General features: G+C 49.1%; 1 protein-coding gene and 1 pseudogene across 4 annotated transcripts in view; one reads left to right on the top strand and one right to left on the bottom strand.

The window, feature by feature from the left end:
- Positions 1-22,251, bottom strand: part of LOC140387110 (cytochrome P450 2D17-like) — a 294,894-nt pseudogene that overhangs the window by 205,407 nt on the left and 67,236 nt on the right.
- Positions 1-22,251, top strand: part of LOC140386683 (cytochrome P450 2D17-like) — a 209,935-nt gene that overhangs the window by 183,438 nt on the left and 4,246 nt on the right. For 3 of the 4 annotated variants that reach the window (XM_072469236.1, XM_072469237.1, XM_072469235.1), the window contains one exon: positions 5,010-5,151. The exons of the other annotated variant lie outside the window; for it this stretch is intronic. In XM_072469236.1, coding sequence (XP_072325337.1) covers positions 5,010-5,151 — 142 coding nt within the window. The remainder of the gene's footprint in view (positions 1-5,009; positions 5,152-22,251) is intronic. 4 annotated transcript variants of the gene reach the window in all.

Below are 22,251 nucleotides of genomic sequence, written 5' to 3'. Positions count from 1 at the left end.
TTATGGTTAGCACAATTGCTTCACAGCTCCAGGTCCCAGGTTCAATTCCGGCTTGGGTCACTGTCTGTGCAGAGTCTGCACATCCTCCCCGTGTGCGCTGTGGGTTTCCTCCGGGTGCTCCGGTTTCCTCCCACAGTCCAAAGATGTGCAGTTTAGGTGGATTGGCCATGCTAAATTGCCCTTGGTGTCTAAAATTGCCCTTAGTGTTGGGTGGGGTTGCTGGTTATGGGGATAGGGCGGAGGTGTTGACCTTGGGTAGGGTGCTCTTTCCAAGAGCCGGTGCAGACTCGATGGGCTGAATGGCCTCCTTCTGCACTGTAAATTCTATGATACCCCTCATCCCTTCACCCCTGCCCTGTCGGTGGCCGGCACCTTGGGGGCCCCTGGCCCTAACGCCCATCCCTGCTGCTAGGGGTACAATTGGCTGCCACTGCCCTCACTGGGGGTGGCTAAGGGTGTGGCCTTGGGTGGTCTCCCGGTGTGCGGCGGCCGGTTGGATGGGGTGTTTGGGTTGGGTGAGGCGCTGTGGCAGGGAGTGGGGTGTGGTGGTGGGCGCACCCTTACGGCCGCTGTCACTGTGCAGAACCATGGGCCAAGGTGGGTGGCAGCAAGGTGGCCGCCATAATGGTGGACGGTGCCTGGGCACCATCCCAGTCCTGTGGGGGGGCACACCGGCTACTCAGCCTGTTCCCCCTTTCACCCGGCTCTGACAGGGGCCCCCCCACCGCAGCCGGCACGGCCAGTGTCCTGGCCGGCAGCCCAGTTACTCCACTCCATGTCCTATCTCTTCCCTCTCTCACTCAGCAGCCATGATGCCAGGTTCACGATTTTGCAGACCACAAGTGAACCACACCATCGGGAACTCGGCCCATTAGTGGCAGTGAATCGCGGAGGCCCCACAGATAGAGGGTCAGGTCCGCTAATGATATGCCAATGGTGCTTAAGCGCCATGCGGCGAGCGATGCATTTACAGCATTTTTGGGGTGCTGGAGCATCAGGGTTTGGGGTCAAACTGGCGTCTACCGCCATTTTGCCGTTCGAGGCTATTCTCCACCCAATCGCGTGTTGCGATTTTGGGGTCGGCCAACAGTGAATCCCGCCTCACAAATTCTGCGTTGGCATCAATACCTAGTCTCATAAACGGAGAATCCCCCCCCCGCCCCTAGGGCACAAACCTCTATATATTTGTTCACATTAAACACCTGTGCACAACGTTACAACCTGCCTTGCTGCTGTGTCAGAAGCGTGTGAGGGATAGGCTGGTCTGGGTTGGCCGGAGAGGGGACGGGGGGGGCGGCTGGGCAGATATTGTGGTGGGCTTGGCCCAGGGACCGCAGTTTAGCCAGCGCTCACCGCACCGGTGTCCCATCCCGGTCACTCCCCACCCACTGTTCCCACACCTGGGATTCGATGGAACGGAATGGCCAGCTCGCATGCAAGGATCCCCCAGGTAGATGGTGGAAAGTAGGACCGTGGGCAGGAGTCAAGTGTTGTCGAACGACGCGGAGCACCAGAGATCATCCAGAGCGTGTTGTCATCATCCTCCATCGCATGGGCCAGACCTGCTGTTACTGCCAACCCAGGGCCTGCACCCCGTAGGGAGGCAGGTAGATATCACAAAAGGGAGTTGCAAGGAGGGATGCGGGGTGATTAGGGTTAGGTTAGACAATACAGTGCAGAAGGAGGCCATTCGGCCCATCTAGTCTGCAATGACCCACTTAAGCCCTCACTTCCACCCTATCCCTATTACCCTATAACCCCGCCTAACCTTTTTGGTCACTAAGGGCAATTTATCATGGCCAATCCACCTAACCGGCACGTTTTTGGACTGTGGGAGGAAACCGGAGCACCCGGAGGAAACCCACGCACACACGGGGAGAACGTGCAGACTCCGCACAGACAGTGGCCCAGCAGGGAATCGAACCTGGGACCCTGGCGCTGTGAAGCCACAGTGCTCTCCACTTGTGCTACTGTGCTGCCCTGGGTGTTGTCGCACAGGGCGGGTATTGATAGGAGGGGGTGGTTGGCCGTGGAGGGGGGTATGGTGGTGTGGGGGTGGGAGGGATGTCCGTGCCGCTGGCCAGCCTGTCGGTGAACCTGGAAGTGTTTTGGAGCGTGTCGGCCCCAGTGCACATGTTGTGTGGCCTCCCGTGCCTACCCGGGTGCATGTCCTGCCCATCCTTGGCCCTTCCCCATAAGCCCTTCGTCGGATGAGGACTGCCGTTCATCTTCCTCCGTCAGCACGTCGCCCTCTCCTGCGCAAAGTTATGATGGACGCTGAAGACCACCACGATGTGGGAGACCCTCCTAATGCTATACTGGAGGGGCCAACCAGAGCAGTCCACGTACTTGAAGCGCATCTTCAGGATGCTGAAGCCCCGTTCGATCACGTCCCTGGTCGCTGCATGCGCGTTATTTGTAGTGGGTCTCCGCGTCGGTCTGTGGCTTCCGGATAGGCGTCATCCGCTACAACCGCAGTGATAACCCCCATCACCCAGGAGCCAAGCCTCTAGCTGGGGGGGGTGGGGGGGGGTGGGGGGGGGGGGGGCACGCGGGCGGGGGGGGGGGAGGGGGGAGACACGGAGGGCTCGAAGAGGTCAGGGGTCGCTGAATGTGCCAGGATGAAGCCGTTGTGTACACGAATCAGGTCACACACCAGTTGCATGTTCATCGAGTGGAAACCCCTTTCAGTTTGTGTAGAGCGGCCTGTCATGGGCCGGTGCTTGTAGGCGGACATGCATATCACCGATCAGCCCCTGAACCTGGGGCATCATGGCGATGGCAGCGAACCCTGCTGCCCGGGCATCGTGATGGGCTCACTCCACGTTGAATTTGATGTATTGCTCCGACCAGGCTCAGGCGGCCTCCATGATGGCGCGGATGCATCTGTGCACCGAGGTCTGTGAGATTCCGGATCGGTCCCCACTCGGCGCCTGCAAGGACTCCACCGCATAAACGTTTAGAGAGACATGCTCAGCAGGAGTCTTCGACGGCATGCCCGGTCCGGCAGGTCCTCGAATGACAGGCGCTGCCAGTACACACATGGCCTCATGTGGCACCTCCTCTTCGTCGACCTGTTGAGCAGCCAGTTCTCCATCATCACCGGCTGCCTCCTTTTCCTCTGGGGCAGGCTTTGCTGCTGCAGCGTCCTCCTCGAGCAGATCCAGCTTGTACATTCTCAATGCATCCCCCAGGGCAGCAGCATTAGAAGAAGGCCACCATTCCTGGTTGAATTCCGAACTCCATTGTCTGCAGGGGGTGAAAGGCAGACATATTAACATGGTGCATACCCCCATACTGTCATGTGAGAGTCCCTTTAAGAAAAGTATGTTTCATCAGATGGCTACAGTGATGTCATCGTGTGGGTGGAGCTGAGCCCTGTCTCTGCTTTTACTTTTGTTTTGAGCTGGCAGCTGCAGTGTGTCTTAGTTTCATTTTCAGTTGGAGAGGTGCATTCAAACCAAGCAGATGTGTGTTGGCTTCTCTCTCTGCAATCTAAAGAATGTCTCCAGATCACTTGATGATTTCAAAGTAATACCTGTTTCTGTAAGGAATGCAAACCTGCTGTCTTTGTTAAAAAGGGTTTTTGACTTATGGATGTTGTAAGGAAAGTTATTAAGGGTTACCAATAGAGTGTTGTACCTGTGTGGATTATCAGTGTTGGTAGTTGGTCAGATGTTTACTGTAGGTTTATAAAATGTTACTGGATTCATAGAATAAACATTGTTTTTGTTTACAAATACTTTTAGTTCTCTGTTGCAGCACACCTGTAATGTGGACCTTTGTGCTCCCCATAACCAAAATCTATTCAAAGGTGAGGGTCAGGTGAACTCCATAATATACTTTGGTGTTCTCTAAACCCTGACCCATAATAATATCCAACCAGGTCCATCGGGCTACACTGCAGCCCCTGCCCCCACATGCCCCCCTCCCCATCCCCACATCCACCTCCAGCAGTTACCCCGGCACTCTGCCCACCACACCCCTGGCCCAGCAGTGCCCATCACCGTGTGGGCCTCTGGCCATGGTGCCCATCCCTCCTGTCAGGGCTACCGGTGGCTGGCGCTACCCATGCCAGCGGTACGCACTGTGGCTCCTGTCCGGCACCCTCCTACAGAGGCTCCTGAGATTGTTAACCCATCAGAGGGTGATGGCCGGTTTGGGGGGGGGGGGGGGGGGGGGGGAAATTGATGGGGCTTGGGGTGAGAGGGGGTGGGTTTGGAGAACCATAACGGCTGGTGTCAATCCGCACAACCAAGGGACACGGTGGGCAGTCAGTGGGATGTGGAACAAGATGGCTGCCTTGCAGGCCGCGACAATGACGGGCTGTACCCGAACACCCAAGTTGCGTGGGGGGTCACCCCAAACCCATGGCCCAACCCTCATCACCCACATCACTTCCATTACCCTGCGCTGCCCCCCCCCCCTCGGGCTTGGAAGAAACCCTCCAGTCCTCCCTCACCAGCAGGACTGACAGCCTCTGCGCGTCCTACCTCCACTCTCTCCCTCTTCAGCCATGGCACCTGTTTCCCAATTTTTAAAAGCTCAAGTGACACTCGCCATCTGGAATTCCCCCCACCGGTGGCGGAGCACCGCAGAGGCCCCGGAGAATACCGGGCCGGGCCCGCTAATGATATGTAAATGGAGTTTTCTGTACATGAGGAGAAGAGCGCATTGATGTCTCTGTCGAGGCTCCGGAGCATTGAAAATTGCACTCGCCACGATTATGGCTTCACGGCCTCATGGCCAATTCTCCGCCCAATCACCTTTACTGATATCTGCGTCGGCCCACAGAGAATCCCGCCCTGCATATTTTCAAGAAGCAGTTAGATATAGCACTTGGGGCCAAGGGGATCAAAAGATATGTGAGGAAGGCGGGATAAGTCTATTGAGTTGGATAATCAGCCATGATGATGATGAATGCAGAGCAGGGTCGAAGGGCTGAATAGCCTCCTCCTGCTCCTATTTTCAATGTTTCTAATACGTCTTATTATTCAAATGCCTTACAGGGAACAATGATCATTCCAAACCTCTCCTCTGCCATGTTTGATGAGAACATTTGGTCAACTCCACATCAGTTTAATCCGGGTCACTTCCTCAACCCGGAGGGTCAGTTTGTGAAACAGGAAGCCTTTCTCCCATTCTCTGCAGGTAATGTAGGATTCGAGAAATCATAAAATGTACTGGAACATACAGCCCTGGATTAATAATGGATGTCCAGCCACATCTGTGTACCTCAAAGAGGATGTGTAACATTCCTGAAATTACAATCTAAAATAAGTCTGCTCTCAAAGCCCCTATGGTCAGCCCAGTTTCTAAAGACTTAATTTTGCCTTTGTCAAAGTGACATGTCAAGTGACGTGAGTGACCGTCGTCTCCCAAATATTCCGATCATAGCAGTAGTGGATAACCTGGTTGTTGGTGTTCAGGTTATGTTACGGTCCCCTGGGCTAGTGCGCGGTCAATTCCATCCCCACTTGACCCAGAGTCAAAACACAGTAGAATTAACCAATAATTCTTAAAGAAATACCTGAAGTCTTTGGCCCTTGGCTGCCCAATAACTACAGTCATTAGGTGTGTAAGTTTAAACACAATTACTATTTATTTATACTATGAAATATACAACAAATACAACTGGTTAACTATTATGTAATTCCTAATCCCGCACTTTAACTTGCCCCACCCCCTACACACACACACACATAGAGAAGACAGACAAACACAGAGGGAAGGAGAGGGGTGCAAAATAATAAGTAAAAGAAAAATGAGTCTTTGTTTCAGATGGTTGTCTTTAAGCAGACCTACCTTCAAAGTAAGCTTTCAAATCCAGGTTTCCGTTTGAAGTGTGTAGTTTTTACCTCACCACTATTTTTAGAATTCCCCCAATACCAAAAAGGGCCGATTTATTCTAAATGGTCAGCAGGGATTCTCATTCCCCGACTCCTACGCAGACTTCGGCGGATGCTATTCGGGTCAAACTAGTGTTTCAAGTTATCCCCCGGTTATAACCCGTATCTTCGTAGAAGAACTTTATCTACTTACCACTTAGTAACTTACACACGGGTCCAGCTTGCTAAGTTAAGTAAAGTAAACTTTAAAGAGAAAATAATAACCACTCTTTCAGGTTATCAATTTGAATTTAACTTTATTTTCAAGTTAAAAGAGAATAACTAATTTTACAGAAAGGTAGAAAGATCTTTTCCTGTTCGGACCAGTTGCAGACTTTCAAGTCTCGCTTGGCAATCAGGCTTCTTCAACTTTTGGTCTTCTGCTGAGTTCTCTGGGTTGCTCGGTCTATCGATGTTACTTATCCCATTACCGAGGAAGGTGCTCTTCTGATTATCTGCTCATTATCCCCAGTTTTTATAGCCATTTGGGGCCCCTTAACCTTTGAACCTGGCACCCTTCAGTCTGTCTGCATGACACTTGGTAGGCTAAATTTTAGCAGTTTAGAAGTGTGGTTCTGCTTGTACAGCGATCGTGCAGTTTCATCCTCCCTAGCTCGCCATCCTTGACTGCATTTTCCTCGCTTTGCTTGACATGTCATGAATTCATGTGCCTTAGTTCGCACACTTTTGGTTTCATGTCTTTTCTGATGCATTTTTTCTCTGATTCGACTCGGGTCATCTTCAGGTTAAGATAATGTCATGTTAGTGTTATCCCCCCTGAGTCTACCTTTATCTGCTTTGGCCATCTTCAAAAGATTTTAACTTCAAATGTGATGTTGTTATAATGTTACCTTGTCACCTTTTAGTTTCCTCAATTTATTAATCAGTCGTTTCATTTTATTACTTTTCACATTTTAACATATGTTCCTTATCTTATATTTTCGATTCTGGCTGTTTTTCCTAATTGTTCAATTAATTAACTCCTTACTAAAGATTTGTGAGATACTGTTCCTTTTCATATAACTTTAAGAGTTTTTAAGTCAATCAAATGTATTTTCTGACTTTGTGAATTAAAATGAAGCTCCTATCTGTTTTCATCCCTGTCTGTGAAGTTGTCTGCTTTCAAAACAGGCTGCTGCTGTTAACCCCTTGTGGGACTTCTCCTTTTCGTTTAAACGCCTTAGGTATTCTTAGTGTTATTTTCATGTTTCAAATTTCATATTCGTCCAAGTTTTCACAAGTGTCATGTGAGAGTACCTTTAAGAAATGTGTGCTGATAAAAATACCTGTAGTGGATGTACCTTTAAGAAATGGGTGTTTATCAGTAATGTCAGAGTGTGGGTGGAGTGTGGCTGTCTGTCTGCTTTACTTTCGTTTTAGGCTGTTTGCTAAAGGGTGTGTTTAGTTTCCTTTTGGAGACGCTGCAGTGACAGCAGGATATGTATGAATCTCTGCAAGCTTATGAATGTCAATTTAGTGATTTCAACATGGTAACTGTTCTCAGTAGTGAAGTTAAACCTGGGGCGGAATTCTCCGTTATCGGCGGAAAGTCCGCCGATCGGCGCAAAAAACGGCGCAAATCCGACTTGCGTCACGTCGGAAAAATGGGTCGATAGTCTCCAGCCCGAAATGGGCTAGCAGCGACGTAACGGGATCCACGCTTGCGCAATGGTTCACGCCATGCAGCGTCATACGCGCCGCACGGCGTGACGGCTCATAAGGCCGCGCTGCTCCCCCCCACCCGACCGCAACACCCGACCGCAACACCCGACTGGATGGCTGGCTGCCGCTCAGCCCCGAGGTTCGAGTCAAGGAATGTGGAGGCGCTCCTGGATGCGGTGGAGCAGAGGAGGGACGCCCTGTATCCCGGGCACGGCCGCAGAGTTGCCCCACGCCACAGCCGGCGTCTGTGGAGGGAAGTGGCAGAGGCCGTCACCGCTGCGGCCCTGACACCACGGACAGGCACCCAATGCCACAAGAAGGTGAACGACCTCGTCAGAGCAGGCAGGGTGAGCCTCCCCATATCCCCCCTCCCCCATATCCCCCCCTCCCCCATATCCCCCCTCCCCCCATATCCCCTCTCCCCATGTCCCCCTCCCCCATATCCCCCCTCCCCATATCCCCCTCCCCCATATCCCCTCCCCATATCCCCATATCCCCCCACCCCCATATCCCCCATATCCCCCCTCCCCCATTTCCCCCTCCCCCATATCCCCCTCCCCATATCCCCCATATCCCCCCTCCCCCATATCCCCCTCCCCCATATCCCCCTCCCCCATATCCCCCTCCCCCATATCCCCCTCCCCCATATCCCCCATATCCCCCCTCCCCCATATCCCCCCTTCCCCATATCCCCCTCCCCCATATCCCCCATATCCCCCCTCCCCCATATCCCCCCTTCCCCATATCCCCCCAAAAAAACCTCCCCATATCCCCCCTCCCCATATCCCCCCTCCCCATACCCCCCCGCCCCCATATCCCCCTCCCCCATATCCCCCCTCCCCCATGTCCCCATATCCCCCCTCCCCCATAGCCCCCCTCCCCATATCCCCCCTCCCCATATCCCCCCTCCCCCATATCCCCCATATCCCCCCTCCCCCATATCCCCCTTCCCCATATCCCCCTCCCCATATCACCCATATCCCCCCTCCCCCATATCCCCCATATCCCCCTCCCCATATCCCCCTCCCCCATATCCTCCCTCCCCATATCCCCCTCCCCCATATCCCCCATATCCCCCTCCCCCATATCCCCCCTCCCCATATCCCCCATATCCCCCCTCCCCCATATCCCCCCTTCCCCATATCCCCCATATCCCCAAGTGAATCCAGCCCCAACCTTAACCTCTGCAATGCACGCGCAACCGATGGCATGCATTCATATACCTGCCTAACAGTGTTGCCTTTTACCCCTGCCACCACCCCCCCCCCACAGGATAAGCGCGCACACAATAATAGGGAGCATGTGAGGACTGGAGGAGGCCCCGCTGATGAGAGGCCACTGACCGAACACGAGGAAAGGGCCCTGGAACTGGCTGGCGGACCTGACGACCGGGAGGTTGCTGATGCAGAGGTCGGGGGCATAGGAGCAAGTGAGCCACCGACAGCCCGTCCCCATATCCCCCCTCCCCTATATCCCCCTCCCCCATATCACCTGATCACTGCCTGATGTCTAACCATGCATGCTTCATTGTGTATCGCAGGACCAAACGTCCAGGTACCCATCCCCGCAGATGCAGACCGCCCGCAGGATGCCCCTTGGAGGCCACGGGAGACGGAGAGACCCGCACCCTCCAGCATGCGACGCCCGCAGGATGCCCCTCGGAGGCCACGGGAGACGGAGAGACCCGCACCCTCCAGCATGCGACGCCCGCAGGATGCCCCTCGGAGACCATGGGAGACGGAGAGACCCGCACCCTCCAGCATGCGACGCCCGCAGGATGCCCCTCGCACACCACGGGAGACGGAGAGACCTGGAGCAACAGGAAGACGACACCCCCGTCACGTGCGGGAGTGACCACCCAGCGACGAGGGGGGCAGCCACAGGCCCCCGTCACATCCGAGCCAGGACACCACTACCCAGGACTTCACTACCCAGGACACCACTACCCGGGACACCACTACCAGGAACACCCCTACCCGGGACACCACAACCCAGGAAGACGAAATACCGGACAGTGACTCAGAGTGGATGGGTGGAGACGAACCCCCACCCCAAAGTGCCATGGACTCAGAGTGGGACGAAGAGCATGACACAATGCCACTGCTGTCACCAACACCCTCCACCATCGCAGAAACACTCACCTCAGTTGGGCACTTTAGTGATGAGGCGTCTGGTACACTCACTGGTGCGCACAACACAGCCGTCCCGGTACAGCAGGTGGAGGTAGGAGCAGCAGAGGGGCCGGGCGGTAGGAGGGCAGCCCAGCCCAAGTGAACATCTGCCGCCCAGATGGATCCCGGGTTCCTGGAGTTACCACACCCACACATAGATCCGATGCAACCACCGACCCGGAGACGAGCGAAGAGGGTGACGGGCGGCTTGCGGCGGCTGCAGTCGCAGGTGGAGGGGTCCACCCGCGTCCAGGAGCTGGGAGTGGTGCCGGTCATGCGTGCCACCCAGGCCAACACCGCACGGGTGGCGTCCGCGGTGGAGGCAATGGGTGCGACGGTGTCAGACATGGGGAACAGTTTGCGAGGCCAGGGGCTTTCCGTGCAGGCGGCGTCTGTGGCCCAGGAAATGGCTGCCCTCTCACAGGAGGCCATGAGCCAGTGCCAGCGCCAGATGGCAGAGGCGCTCAACGCCATAGCCCAGTCTCTGCAGGCCATGGCCCAGTCTCAGCAGGCCATAGCCCAGTCTCAGCAGGCCATGGCCCAGTCTCAGCAGGCCATAGCCCAGTCTCAGCAGGCCATGGTCCAGTCTCAGCAGGCCATGGCCCAGTCTCAGCAGGCCATAGCCCAGTCTCAGCAGGCCATGGCCCAGTCTCAGCAGGCCATAGCCCAGTCTCAGCAGGCCATGGCCCAGTCTCTGCAGGCCATCGCTGAGGGCATCGGCGCCAGTGGCCATGTGCGAGCCGGCGTCGCACTGTCACAGACAGGTTTTGCCAACCCCCTGGGCTCCATGGCTGCAAACTTATTAAGGTTAATATTATTAAGGGGATATCTATTAAGATTGGCTCAGTGAACTTAAAGACAGTGAGGGGTGAGCATATTTTGGTTGCTTTCCAGGTGTGGTATTTCAGTTTAAGTCGGGACTGTGTTGTGGAGAATGGCTCTATCAGAGGCTCTGAAGTTTTTGCGGGTGGAGACGGTCACACACAGTACATACGGACAGAGACTAAAAACAGGCTTTTTGAATTGGCAAAAACATTGCAGTTAACATTACCTGACAAAATGCGGAAAATGAGGCAATTATGCATTTAAAATTGCCTGAGATGCAGTTTGACTCATTGGAAATGGCAAAAATTCAGTTACAAATTGAACAAATGGAACATGAGAAAGAATTAAAGCAGCTTGAATACGAAAGAGAGAGAGAGGAAAAAGAAAGAGAGAGAGAGAGATAGAGAGGAAAAAGAAAAAGAGATAGAAGAAAGGAAAACAGAAAGAATAGCTCCAGCAGAACAAAAGGAAAGAGAAAGGGAGATACAGCTCAGGGAAAAAGAGAGCGAGAGGAAAACGAAACAGAGAAAGAGAGAGAGAGGAAAAAGAAAGAGAGCGAGAGTTTCAACTTCAGAAAATGGCCATGAAACATGACAGTCAGTTAAAATTGGCAGACGTAAAGGGCAACGTACAATTGGAGGATAGTGATGAGGATAGTGAGAAAGAGCTTCATAGTTGAATGCTTGGTGGGGATCTATTTAAATATGTCCACGCATTGCCAAGGTTTGATGAGAAGGAGCTAGAAGCCTTTTTCATTTCATTTGAGAAGGTAGCTAAACAAATGAAATGGCCATCGGACATGTGGATATTATTGATTCAAACAAAGCTGGTAGGTAGGGCTAGTGAAGTGTTTGCATCACTACCAAAAGAGGTATCTGGGACGTATGAGGAGGTGAAAAAATCCATCTTAGGTGCATATGAAGCCTACAAACAAAGGTTTAGAAATTTAAGGAAAGAATTTGGTCAAACATACATGGAGTTTGAAAGGAGCAGAGTAATTTGTATAGGTGGATAAGGGCTTTCAAAATAGACCAAACGTATGAAGCTCTCAGAGAAATTATACTTTTGGAGGAGTTTAAAAATTCAATTCCTGATGTAGTGAGAACTAATGTGGAAGAGCAGAGGGTTAAAACTGCGAGATTAACAGCAGAAATGGCAGATGATTATGAATTAGTTCATAAATCAAAGTTTGGTTTACGACATCACTTTCACCCTGTGAGGGATAGAAACTGGGGACATGAGAAATACTCAAGTGGTAAAAGTAAAGATGATCTGTGAAAATAAGGAGACTGTACCTCAGACTAAAAAGGAAATCCAGGATGGGGGAAAACAAACGAAAAGTTACAAATGTTTTCACTGTAATAAACTAGGCCATGTAAAGTCACAGTGTTGGTGGTGGAAGAAAAGCACTGGGAAGGCTGGTATGGTAAAACAGGATAAGACAGTGGGGTTTGTTAAAGTGGTAAAAGGAAAGCCCAAGTGAAGCGAAGGAGGTGCAAAAGATTGTACAGCCTGATTAAGAGGTAATTGATAAGAAGGTGCCAGATCTCTACTTGTGTGGGTAAAGTGTATTCATGTGTATCAGGAGGAGCAGGTAAAGAAGTCACAATTTTAAGAGATACGGGAGCTAGTCAATCTTTAATGGTAAGAGATGAGGAGTTATGTAGTTTAAAAGAATATTGCCAGAAAAAGTGGTAATATGTGGAATTCAGGGTGAGAAGAGTAGTGTTCCATTGTATAAGGTAAGGTTGGAAAGTCCAGTGAAGAGTGGTGAAGTGGTAGTCGGAGTAATAGAGAATCTATCTTGTCCAGGAATAGTTTATCTTGGGTAATGATATAGCTGGATCGCAGGTGGGAGTGATGCCTACTGTGGTTGATAAGCCAGTAGAAAATCAAACAACTGAAGTGTTGAAGGACGAATATCCTGGGATTTTTATGGATTGTGTAATAACAAGGTCGCAAAGTCACCGGTTAAGACAAGAGGAGAAATCAGAGAGTGAAGATAAAGGTGAAGTGCAATTATCAGAAACGATTTTTGATCAGATGGTTGGAAAAGAACAGGTGGCGGATGAAGCGGATATTTTTAGTTCAGGAAAATTGGTGGAGTTACAACAGAAAGATGTAGAAATAAAACGGATGTATCAGAAAGCATACACGGAACAGAAACCTGAGTGTATACCAGAGTGTTATTACCGTAAAAATGATGTCTTGATGAGAAAATGGAGACCTTTACATATGCAGGAGGATGAAAAGTGGGCAGAAGTTATCAAGTAGTATTTCCGGTAGGCTATAGAAAGGAGGTGTTGCGAGTTGCACATGAGGTACCAGTGGGAGGTCATTTGGGAGAAAGGAAAACTCAAGCTAAAGTCCAAAAACATTTTTATTGGCCTGGACTACATACAGATGTAGTTATTTTGTCGATCATGTCAAATGATAGGGAAACCTCAAGTAGTGATAAAACCAGTGCCCTTAATACCCATTTCAGCATTTGAGGAACCTTTTACAAGGGTCTTTATTGATTGCGTAGGACCGCTTCCTAAATCAAAAAGTGGGAATGAATATCTTTTGACGATAATGGATGTGTCTACTAGGTTTCCAGAGGCCATTCCAGTCTGTAATAATGCAGCTAAAAAGATTGTGGAGGAGTTACTTAAATTCTTTATTAGATATGGACTACCCACAGAAATACAATCGGATCAAGGATCAAATTTTACCTCAAGGTTATTCAAAGAAGTCATGGATAGCTTAGGAACAAAACAATTTAAATCAACTGCGTGCCATCCAGAATCGCAGGGAGTGTTGGAAAGGTGACATCAAACATTAAAGACAATGTTGAGGGCTTATTGTCAAGATTATCCAGAGGATTGGGATAAAGGAAGTTGGTTCATACTGTTTGCAATAAGGGATGCACCTAATGAGTCAACCAAATTCAGTTCTTTTGAACTAATATTTGGTCATGAGGTAAGAGGACCACGAAATTGATTGAGGGAAAATTGGTGAGTGAGAAATCATTATTGGATTATGTGTCAAATAGGGAACAATTAAATAGAGCAGGTGAATTGGCTAGACAGCATTTAAAAGTTGCCACAACATGTGATGAAACGGGAAGCGGACAAGAAATCCAAAGTTCGTAGCTTTGCCAGTGGAGATAAAGTTTTAGTATTGTGTTGCTCTGTTTCGGTCCAAATACTGTGGGTATTTCTATTTATTTCGGTGAACCACAAGCCTTTCCCTAATATCAATCAAATGACCACGCAACCAGTTAGTTAGTTCAAAAGATGGCTTATTTACATGCACAAGAGTTATCTCAACATGCAAACACAATATCTACTATGAGTTAAACTACACCTATCAGCTACAATAACCTATACTTAACTTCAGGGCGACCGGCACTGTGCAACGGGATAAACGCCTTTATCTGGATTTCACTTGGCTGGTTCAAAGAAAGTGGCTCTGTCTCTGCGGGGCTCATCTGTCAAGTAGCGACCGTTGGTCTTGAACTTAGCTGCCTGTTCCTGCTGCAATTGGGTGGCACAGGCCGGATCCAAGAGAGACAGAACACATGGCTGTGCTCTCTTTTATCCCCCTGGGATTTCGCGCTCTTTGGGGCGGTCCTTAACCTTGGACCCAATGGTTCGACAGGGCTCTGATCACTCTCTTCGATTTTGGCCAATAAATGGGCGGGTGCCTTGATAGCTGGGCGGGTCCTTGGCGGTTATTGACCTTGGCAGTTGTGCTTTCTGAGCAAGGGAGTGGTACCGATCAGTCTGTGGCTGTACCAGTTGCTTTATTGCAGTTCTATTGTCCTGTGAAAATGGGCCATTGAAATGTAAACGAGCGGGGGTTTAGGTCAGGTCTGGTTACCTGTGTTTTATATACGCATAGGCTGTGTATCTGATTTCGTCCTGGGTTGGCCATAATTCCCATGTCCCTTTGCAAGTGGCCATCTTAGATGGCTACAATTGTTAGCAGTGGTATGTGAACCTTTAAAAGCAAGGTTTTATGGACCTTATCAGATTGAAAGGAAATTAAGTGAGGTGAATTATGTGGTACGAACGCCAGATAGAAGGAAAACTCACCGAGTGTGTCATGTGAATCTGCTTAAAAGGTATTTTGCAAGGGAAGGAGAACAAAAGGGGGAGTTTTTAATGATTCTAACTCAAAGTGACGAACCAAATCCAGATGACTGTGAATTTGACATACCTCAAATTAAATTGGAAAATGAGGGTGTTCTTAAAAATTGGGATAAATTGTTGAGTTACTTTCCAGAGGAAAAACGGAAGGAACTGAAAGTTATTGATATCACATGGGCAAGTTTGTGGAGATAAATTGGGAAGTACTAAAATGGCTATACATGATGTAGATGTGGGAAATGCTGTTCCAATTAAACAACAGCCATATAGACTTAACCCTTTAAAATTGGCACAGGTTAACAAGGAGATTGAAAGTATGCTTAAAAATGGAATAATTGAAGTGGGTTGCAGCCAATGGAGCTCACCCACAGTGATGGTACCAAAACCGGACGGTACCCAACGGTTGTGTGTGGATTATAGAAAGGTTAATGCAGTTACAAGAATGGACTCTTATCCTATCCCACGTTTGGAGGATTGCATTGAGAAAGTGGGACAATCAGCTTTTATTTCCAAACTGGATTTACTTAAAGGTTACTGGCAGGTACCTTTATCCGAAAGGACGAAGGAGATTTCAGCTTTTGTGACACCAGATGGTATATACCAATTCAAAGTTATGCCACTTGGCATGAAAAGCTCCCCGGCCACATTTCAACGGTTAACTAACACAGTTGTTTCAGGATTACCCAATTGTGCGATATACATCGACGATCTGGTAATTTTTAGCCAGACATGGGAAGAACATTTAAAACATCTGATGGAGTTATTCAATCGACTTCAGGAGGCGGGTTTGGTGGTAAACCTAGCCAAAAGTGAATTTGGAAAAGCCCAAGTCACTTTCCTTGGCCATACAATCGGACAGGGTCGAATTGACCCACGGGATGTGAAAAGAAAAGTTATTGGGGAGTTTCCAATACCCTCACCCACGAAGGGAAATAATGCAATTTCTTGACATGAATGTATTCTACCGGAAATTTGTGCCAAATTTTAGTAGTGTGGTTGCTCCACTGACGGACTTGCTAAAGAAACGTAGCAAATTTAAGTGGACAGCGGAGAGTCAACAGGCATCTGACTGCCTGAAGGCTGTGTTGACCACTGATCCTATGTTAGCCATCCCAAGTTATACCAAACCATCCAAAGTGGCTGTTGATGTGAGTGATGTGGGCGTAGGTGCGGTGCTTCTACAAGACGGTGATTAAGGACTAGAGCGGCCTATTGGTTATTTTTCAAAGAAATTGAATTCTCACCAGAAAAAGTATTCAACGATTGAGAAGGAGATTTTGAGTTTGGTGCTGGCTTTGCAACATTTTCACATTTAGGTGACCAGCAATCCATCTGACACCGTTATATATACTGATCATAATCCGTTGATGTTTTTGGAGCAATTCCGGAATAACAATGCAAAATTGTTTCGATGGAGTTGATTGTTACAACTATTTCATTTAAAAATAGTACATGTGGCCAGACGAGAAAACGTGATAGCCAATGCTTTGTCACAAATGTGATGAACAGAAGCAGGTTCAGTGGAGGAAGAAGAACTAAAATGGACTATATTGTTATAAATGTTTGCGCGTTTTGTTTTGTTCAAAAAAGAAATGTATATTCACTGTCCATATTTCTTAAAAGAAAAAGAAAAGGTGAAAAATGGAACCATCTTGAAGTTGATGATTTTTTTCTTGGGGGGGAGATGTCATGTGAGAGTACCTTTAAGAAATGGGTGTTTATAAAAATATCTGTAGTGAATGTACCTTTAAGAAATGGGTGTTTATCAGTGATGTCAGAGTGTGGGTGGAGCTGGGCTGTCTGTCTGCTTTGCTTTCGTTTTAGGCTGTTTGCTACAGGGTGTGTTTAGTTTTGTTTTGGAGACGCTGCAGTCACAGCACGTTGTGCATGAATCTCTGCAAGCTTATGAATGTCCATTTGGTGATTTCAACGTGGTAACTGTTCTCAGTTGTGAAGTTAAACCTGATGTCTTTCTGTACAAAGGGTTCTTTTTGTCTTATGGATGCTAAAAGGAAAGTTTAAGGATGACTTAGAGTGTTGTATTCTTTGGGGGTTGTATTTGAATTGATGGTTGCTAAGATGTTCACTGTATGTTTTAAAAAGGTTAACTGAGTTCATAGAATAAACATTGTTTTGCTTTAAAAAATACTTTTAGATTTCTGCTGCACCACACCTGTAGAGTGGGCCCATAACCACAATCTATTAAAGGTTGTGGGTGAGGTGAACTCCATGATACACTTTGGGGTTCTCTAAACCCTGGTCCATAACAGAAGCCTGTTACCAGGCAGAATACAGCCCTTTGGACCATTCATTGGCCACCAGCCAACCAATCAAACCAAGTCCCACCCCATGTCTCGAGTGCCACAAAGTCTGGGTCTTGCTGTACAAAGCTTGCAGCCCATACATTATATTGCAACTTCCTGAATTCCCATTCTCTCTGGTGCTTGACTTAAAGACACATGTCCATTAATCATCCACGGATCAAAATGATAACGGCACATAATAAAGGGAAATAAGGAAATCCCCAGGAAGGACCCTTACAGTTAAGCCAGCCGTTGATGTTGTCGAGCTGCTTCCTTTGCATTCATCCTCTTGCTCTTCTTCCATTAATCCTTCCAATTGTGGTTATGCATTTCAATCCTTCTGCACAAAATGTCTGAAGAACATAATTTGTCTTCGATTGAGAGTTCTCTTATTCTTCTACCACCATTCAATATTTCTTCAGTAATTCTTTTCTCCGCCCAACTTCTTAGGATCCTTCATGAGCATCACATTTTGGGGCTGTTTATTTTCTTTTCTTCCTCTTTCCCAATGCTTCAAGCTTCACATCCATAATTCATTGCTGACCAGCCAGAACATTTTAATACACAATTCTCATTTTCAAACTCAAGCTGAAGTTGCTTAGAATGTTGCTAAATTTTGTAAAAACACTTCTGGTTTGTCCAATCCTTTTCAGATTTCAGTGCTGCTTCTACATCGGATGCTATCATGCTTCCTAGATAGTTGATTGATATATTCTAACTTTCTTCCATTTATTGTGAGGTTACATACTGGAATATCCTTTCTCTTGATCATTACTGTGATGTACAATTTCTTCCAGTTGAGTGTAGGTCCATATCGAACACTTTACTTTGCAACTGTGTCCATTCATTTTTGAAAGATGACTCTCCCGCCTACCTTTATACCATCCATGCCTTCCAGTTGGGGGCCGGTTTAGCCCAGTTGGCTGGATAACTGGTTCATGATGCAGAGCGAGGCAAAAAGTGTGGGTTCAATTCCCACACTGGCAGAGTTTATTCATGAAGGCCCAACCTTGCCCCTGGCCTGAGGTGTGATGATCCTGAGGTTAGATCACTACCAGTCGGCTCTCCCCCCTCAAAAGGGGAAAACATGGTCATCTGGGACTGTGACGACTTTACTTCACTGAAAGGGTCCAGTGAGGGAACACAGCCTTGTCTAACCCCTTTTTAGATTGCTTTCCAATCACTGAGTTTATTCTTGTAACAGTGCGTCATTATCTGATTCCAATAAATATTCCAAATGAATCAAAGATCTTTCCCATTAATGTTGATGTCTTCCAGCAAATTCCTGAGATGGTAATCTGGACTTCATCAAATGGCTCTTGTATAATCAATAAAACATCGGTAAAGATCATTTTGTATTTAATGGCTCTTTCTGCCAAGTATTTTTGAAGATAGATTGCATTTTGGGTTAATTTAATGACTACAAAGCCACACTGAGTGTTTGAAATCTCTGACTGAATATTCCCTCTATCTCTGGCCTTTAGGATTGTGAGGATAATCTTTACTACATGACTCATTCGGCAGATTGTTCTATGTATTTCGTACCCCATTGCACCAGATATCTTCGATGTCACAATTAAAACAGATCTTGTTCAATGTACTGGGATAATGCAGGTGTTGTGGTTGACGATAACAGTCAGATTTTTAGTTCCTAGTTCTGTTGTTTCAATAATCACTTTGTTATTTCATCCAGTCCTGGTTGCTTGCCCTATTCTTTATCATCTCCACTGCGGGGTCCCACGTCCTCTTGTGAATTTTCCGGGCCAGTGTCTTTATTTTTAATTTGTGGTTTTTAAAAAAAAATTGTTTCATGATATATTGATTGAAAAAAAGATAACAATTGTTTAACTCTAAAAGCAGTTGAAAGCGATAATGTGTAAGATTGGAAAATAGTGAACGTCACTCCACTATTCAAGAAGAGAGACAGAAAGCAGGGAACTACAGGTCAATTAGCCCAACACCGATCAATAGGAAAATGCTGGAATTTATGGGGCACTCAGAACATCTCAATGCAATCAGGCAGCATGATCATGGATTTGTGAAAGGGAAATTATGTTTGGAGTTCTTTGAGGAAGTAATAGGCAACATGGATACAGGGGAGCGGTGGATGTGCCATACTTCGATTTCCAGAAAACAGGTGACACGGTGTGAATGGTGTAGGGAGCAACATGTTCACATGGACAGAGGATCTAACAAGAAACTAAGAGTTGGCATGAATGAGTCATTTACTGGTTGGCAAGATGTGACAAGTGGAGTGCCGGCTTTGCAAGTGGGATCTGTGCTGGGGCTTCAACTGTTTACAATTTATATCAATTACTTGGATGAAGGGATCAAATATATGGTTGCTACATTTGCTGATGTAAGGGAGTTCTGCAAAGGTAAAGGGCAGAATTAGGTAAAGTGAGGGGGAAAATATTTGACAGAGGGAATATAATGTGTAAAAACGGGACTTGTCCATTTTGGCGGAAAGAAGAAAAAAGCAGGATATTCTTCAAATGGAGAGAGACTGCAGAACTCTTGTGGTACACAGGGATCTGGATGTTCTGGTACATGATCAGGAAAAGTTAGTATCTGGGTAACGCAAGTGGTCAGCAAGACAAATTGAATGTCATCATTTAACGCAAGAGACGTGAAATATAAAAGTAGGATTATTTTGCTACAGTTGTGTAGGGTATTAGTAAGAGCACATCTAGAGTGCAGTACATAGTTTTGGTCTCCTTATTTAAGGAAGGGTATAAATGTGTTAGAAACATCTCAGAGAAGATTCATACCACTGGACATTGGGATGGGGGAAGTCCTTCTGGGGAAAGGTTGGAAAGGTTGGACCTGTATCCACTGCAGTTTGGAGTAGTTAGGTGACTTTATTGAAACCTGTAAGATCCTGAGGGGACTTGACAGTGTGGATGCTGAAAGGATTTTTCCCCTTGTGGGAGAGACTTGGAGCGGGATTCTCCGTTGATAAAAAAAAAGATAACAATTGCTTAACTCTAAAAGCAGTTGAAAAGCACATCCACAGATTTCCCTTTATCCATGTTACTGCCTCAAAGAACTCCAAACATGGGGCTGGAGTCTCCCAAAATGGGGCTGTGTCCCCACTCCGGTGTAAAAACGCTGGTGTTGCACTCCTCAGTTTCCTGCAAAAAGTAAAAGGCGATTCACTTACGTCTGGGGGCTGGCAGGGACTGGGGGAGCTTCACGCAGCTTTGGCTGCAGATACGGGCATCTGCACTTCCGGTTCCGAGTTCACACAGGCACACGGCGGCGACCTCCAGCGGCCACGCTGAGCACCAAGGTGGACTCGGACCAACACCAAAAAAACTAGGCCCCCCCGATCGGCCGAGGCGCTGTATCAGACCGGCCCGATCGCTGCCGCGACTGCCCATAAGCCCCCCCCCCCCCCCCCCCCCCCCCCCCCAGTGCTCGATCCCCCCGCCCCCACCAGGGCAGCCGCGGACTAAGTCCTCAGCCGCCGCACGAGAGTCCCGACCGGCCATACCACATTAGTTCCATGCCGTTAGGAACTCGGCCAGTCGGGAGCAGAGTATCGATGGGAGGGCCCGAAGAATCAGTGGAGCGGCGCGGGTCCGATACGGCCGAGAACTTTGATTCTCCGCCCCCGCGCCAAACGCAATTTCGGCCCGGGACTGCAGAGAGTCCAGACAGGATTTCCCTTTCACAAATCTATGATCACGCTGCTTGGTTGCATTGAGATGTTCCAAGTGTCCCATAAATTCCAGCATTTTTCTTTTTTGCCAAAATCATTACCGGCCATCGGGCGGAGAATCGGGGCCGGTGCCGTTTTTCGGCTGCTCCGCCTCCTCCAAAGTGGCGTCATCTAAGAGCGCGCCACACGCCTTTGGGACAGCGTCATCGCTTTGAGGCCCTCCCCGATGCTCCCCGCCCAATGGGCTGAGTTCCCGGCCGCGCAGGTTGCGTGTGATCTGAGTTTTCGTAAACCCGGCGTGGCGGCTGCGGACTGTGTCCAACGCCACCACATACAGGATGGGGGGGAGGAGCCCTGCTGCTGGAAGGGTGAGCTTCGAGGAGGCTGCGGGGACTGGTGGGGGCTGTGGGGACTGGTGGGGGCTGCGGGGACTGGGGGAGGGGGCTGGTTCCTTGTGGAAGGGGGGTCCAGGGGGACACTTTGGCCAGCCGGGTCCATGTTGTACGGCGTGACCACTTCAGGTGGACTCGGCAATTCTCCGGCTGTTTATGTCGGGAATGCCGGGGGTTTTACCCGGTGCCGTTGCTGCCCCCCACTTTGCGGAACATCGGCGCCAACTTTTTCATTGTAAAACTAGACACTTCCTCCGGACATCGCCTCAAAATCAGAGAATCCAGCCCTAGGACTAGGGGACACAGGTTAAAATAAGCGGCTGGATTTTCCAGTTCTGAGACTAAATGTTGATGCCAGTGCAGGATTCATTGAGTTCCACGACAGCAAAACTGGCACCGCACCTAGTCCGATTCAGCGACTATTGAGGGCCTAGCACCGGCACCACATGGAACACAATCGATTCCAATGAGAAACGGTGTGGGATTCACTGAATTTGCAATTGATACGCAGATGGCTGACAAGCTGGAGCCACATATACATCCTCCACTCCCCACACACACCGTCCCAGCAGCAAGACGCACGGCACCACGCTTCACCGACGCCTAGCTGGAAACCTTCTGGCACACGGTGGACGAGGGGCAGTTGACCCTGCCACCCACCGCACCGCCATTCGCCATGCCTGGGTGAGGATAGCAGAGGTTGTGAGCGCCGTGGACAACACTGTCCGGATTGGTCAGCAGTGCTGGAAAAAACTGCACGACCACCTTCGGGCAGCCAGGGTGAGTAGGCAGCACTGTGCCCCTTGCACTAACCCCCATTCCACAGCCTGGTACCCGACTCCCGCCCCCACCCAGAGGGCAGCCGAGCCCCCACCCTGCACCACATGCCGGCACCCAGACCGTCCATCATGGCCGGCTGCCATGGCCACTTAAGCCACCAGCTACCCACACCCTGGGCTGCCTGCGCTGGACTGTCTAACACTGTGCATTTTCTGTTCCCCCTCCCCTGGAGAATGCCACCTATAATCACCGGGAGCGGGAGAAAACTGGTAGAGGACCGTAGGACCTGCGGACGCTCACCATGGCAGAGCAGAAGGCCCTGGACATGGTCGGCAGCCCGGAGGAAAGGGAGGTCGCCAAGATGGAGGTTGGCCATGGGCGAGCAAGTGAGAACCCGCTTAGTTGCTGTTCCCTGTGACACATGTGTCAACCA

Source organism: Scyliorhinus torazame, chromosome 12, assembly GCF_047496885.1.
Source record: "Scyliorhinus torazame isolate Kashiwa2021f chromosome 12, sScyTor2.1, whole genome shotgun sequence".
Taxonomy (NCBI): Eukaryota; Metazoa; Chordata; class Chondrichthyes; order Carcharhiniformes; family Scyliorhinidae; genus Scyliorhinus; species Scyliorhinus torazame.
Note: the sequence above shows the minus strand (reverse complement) of the source record. Positions and strands in the feature narration are given on the sequence as shown.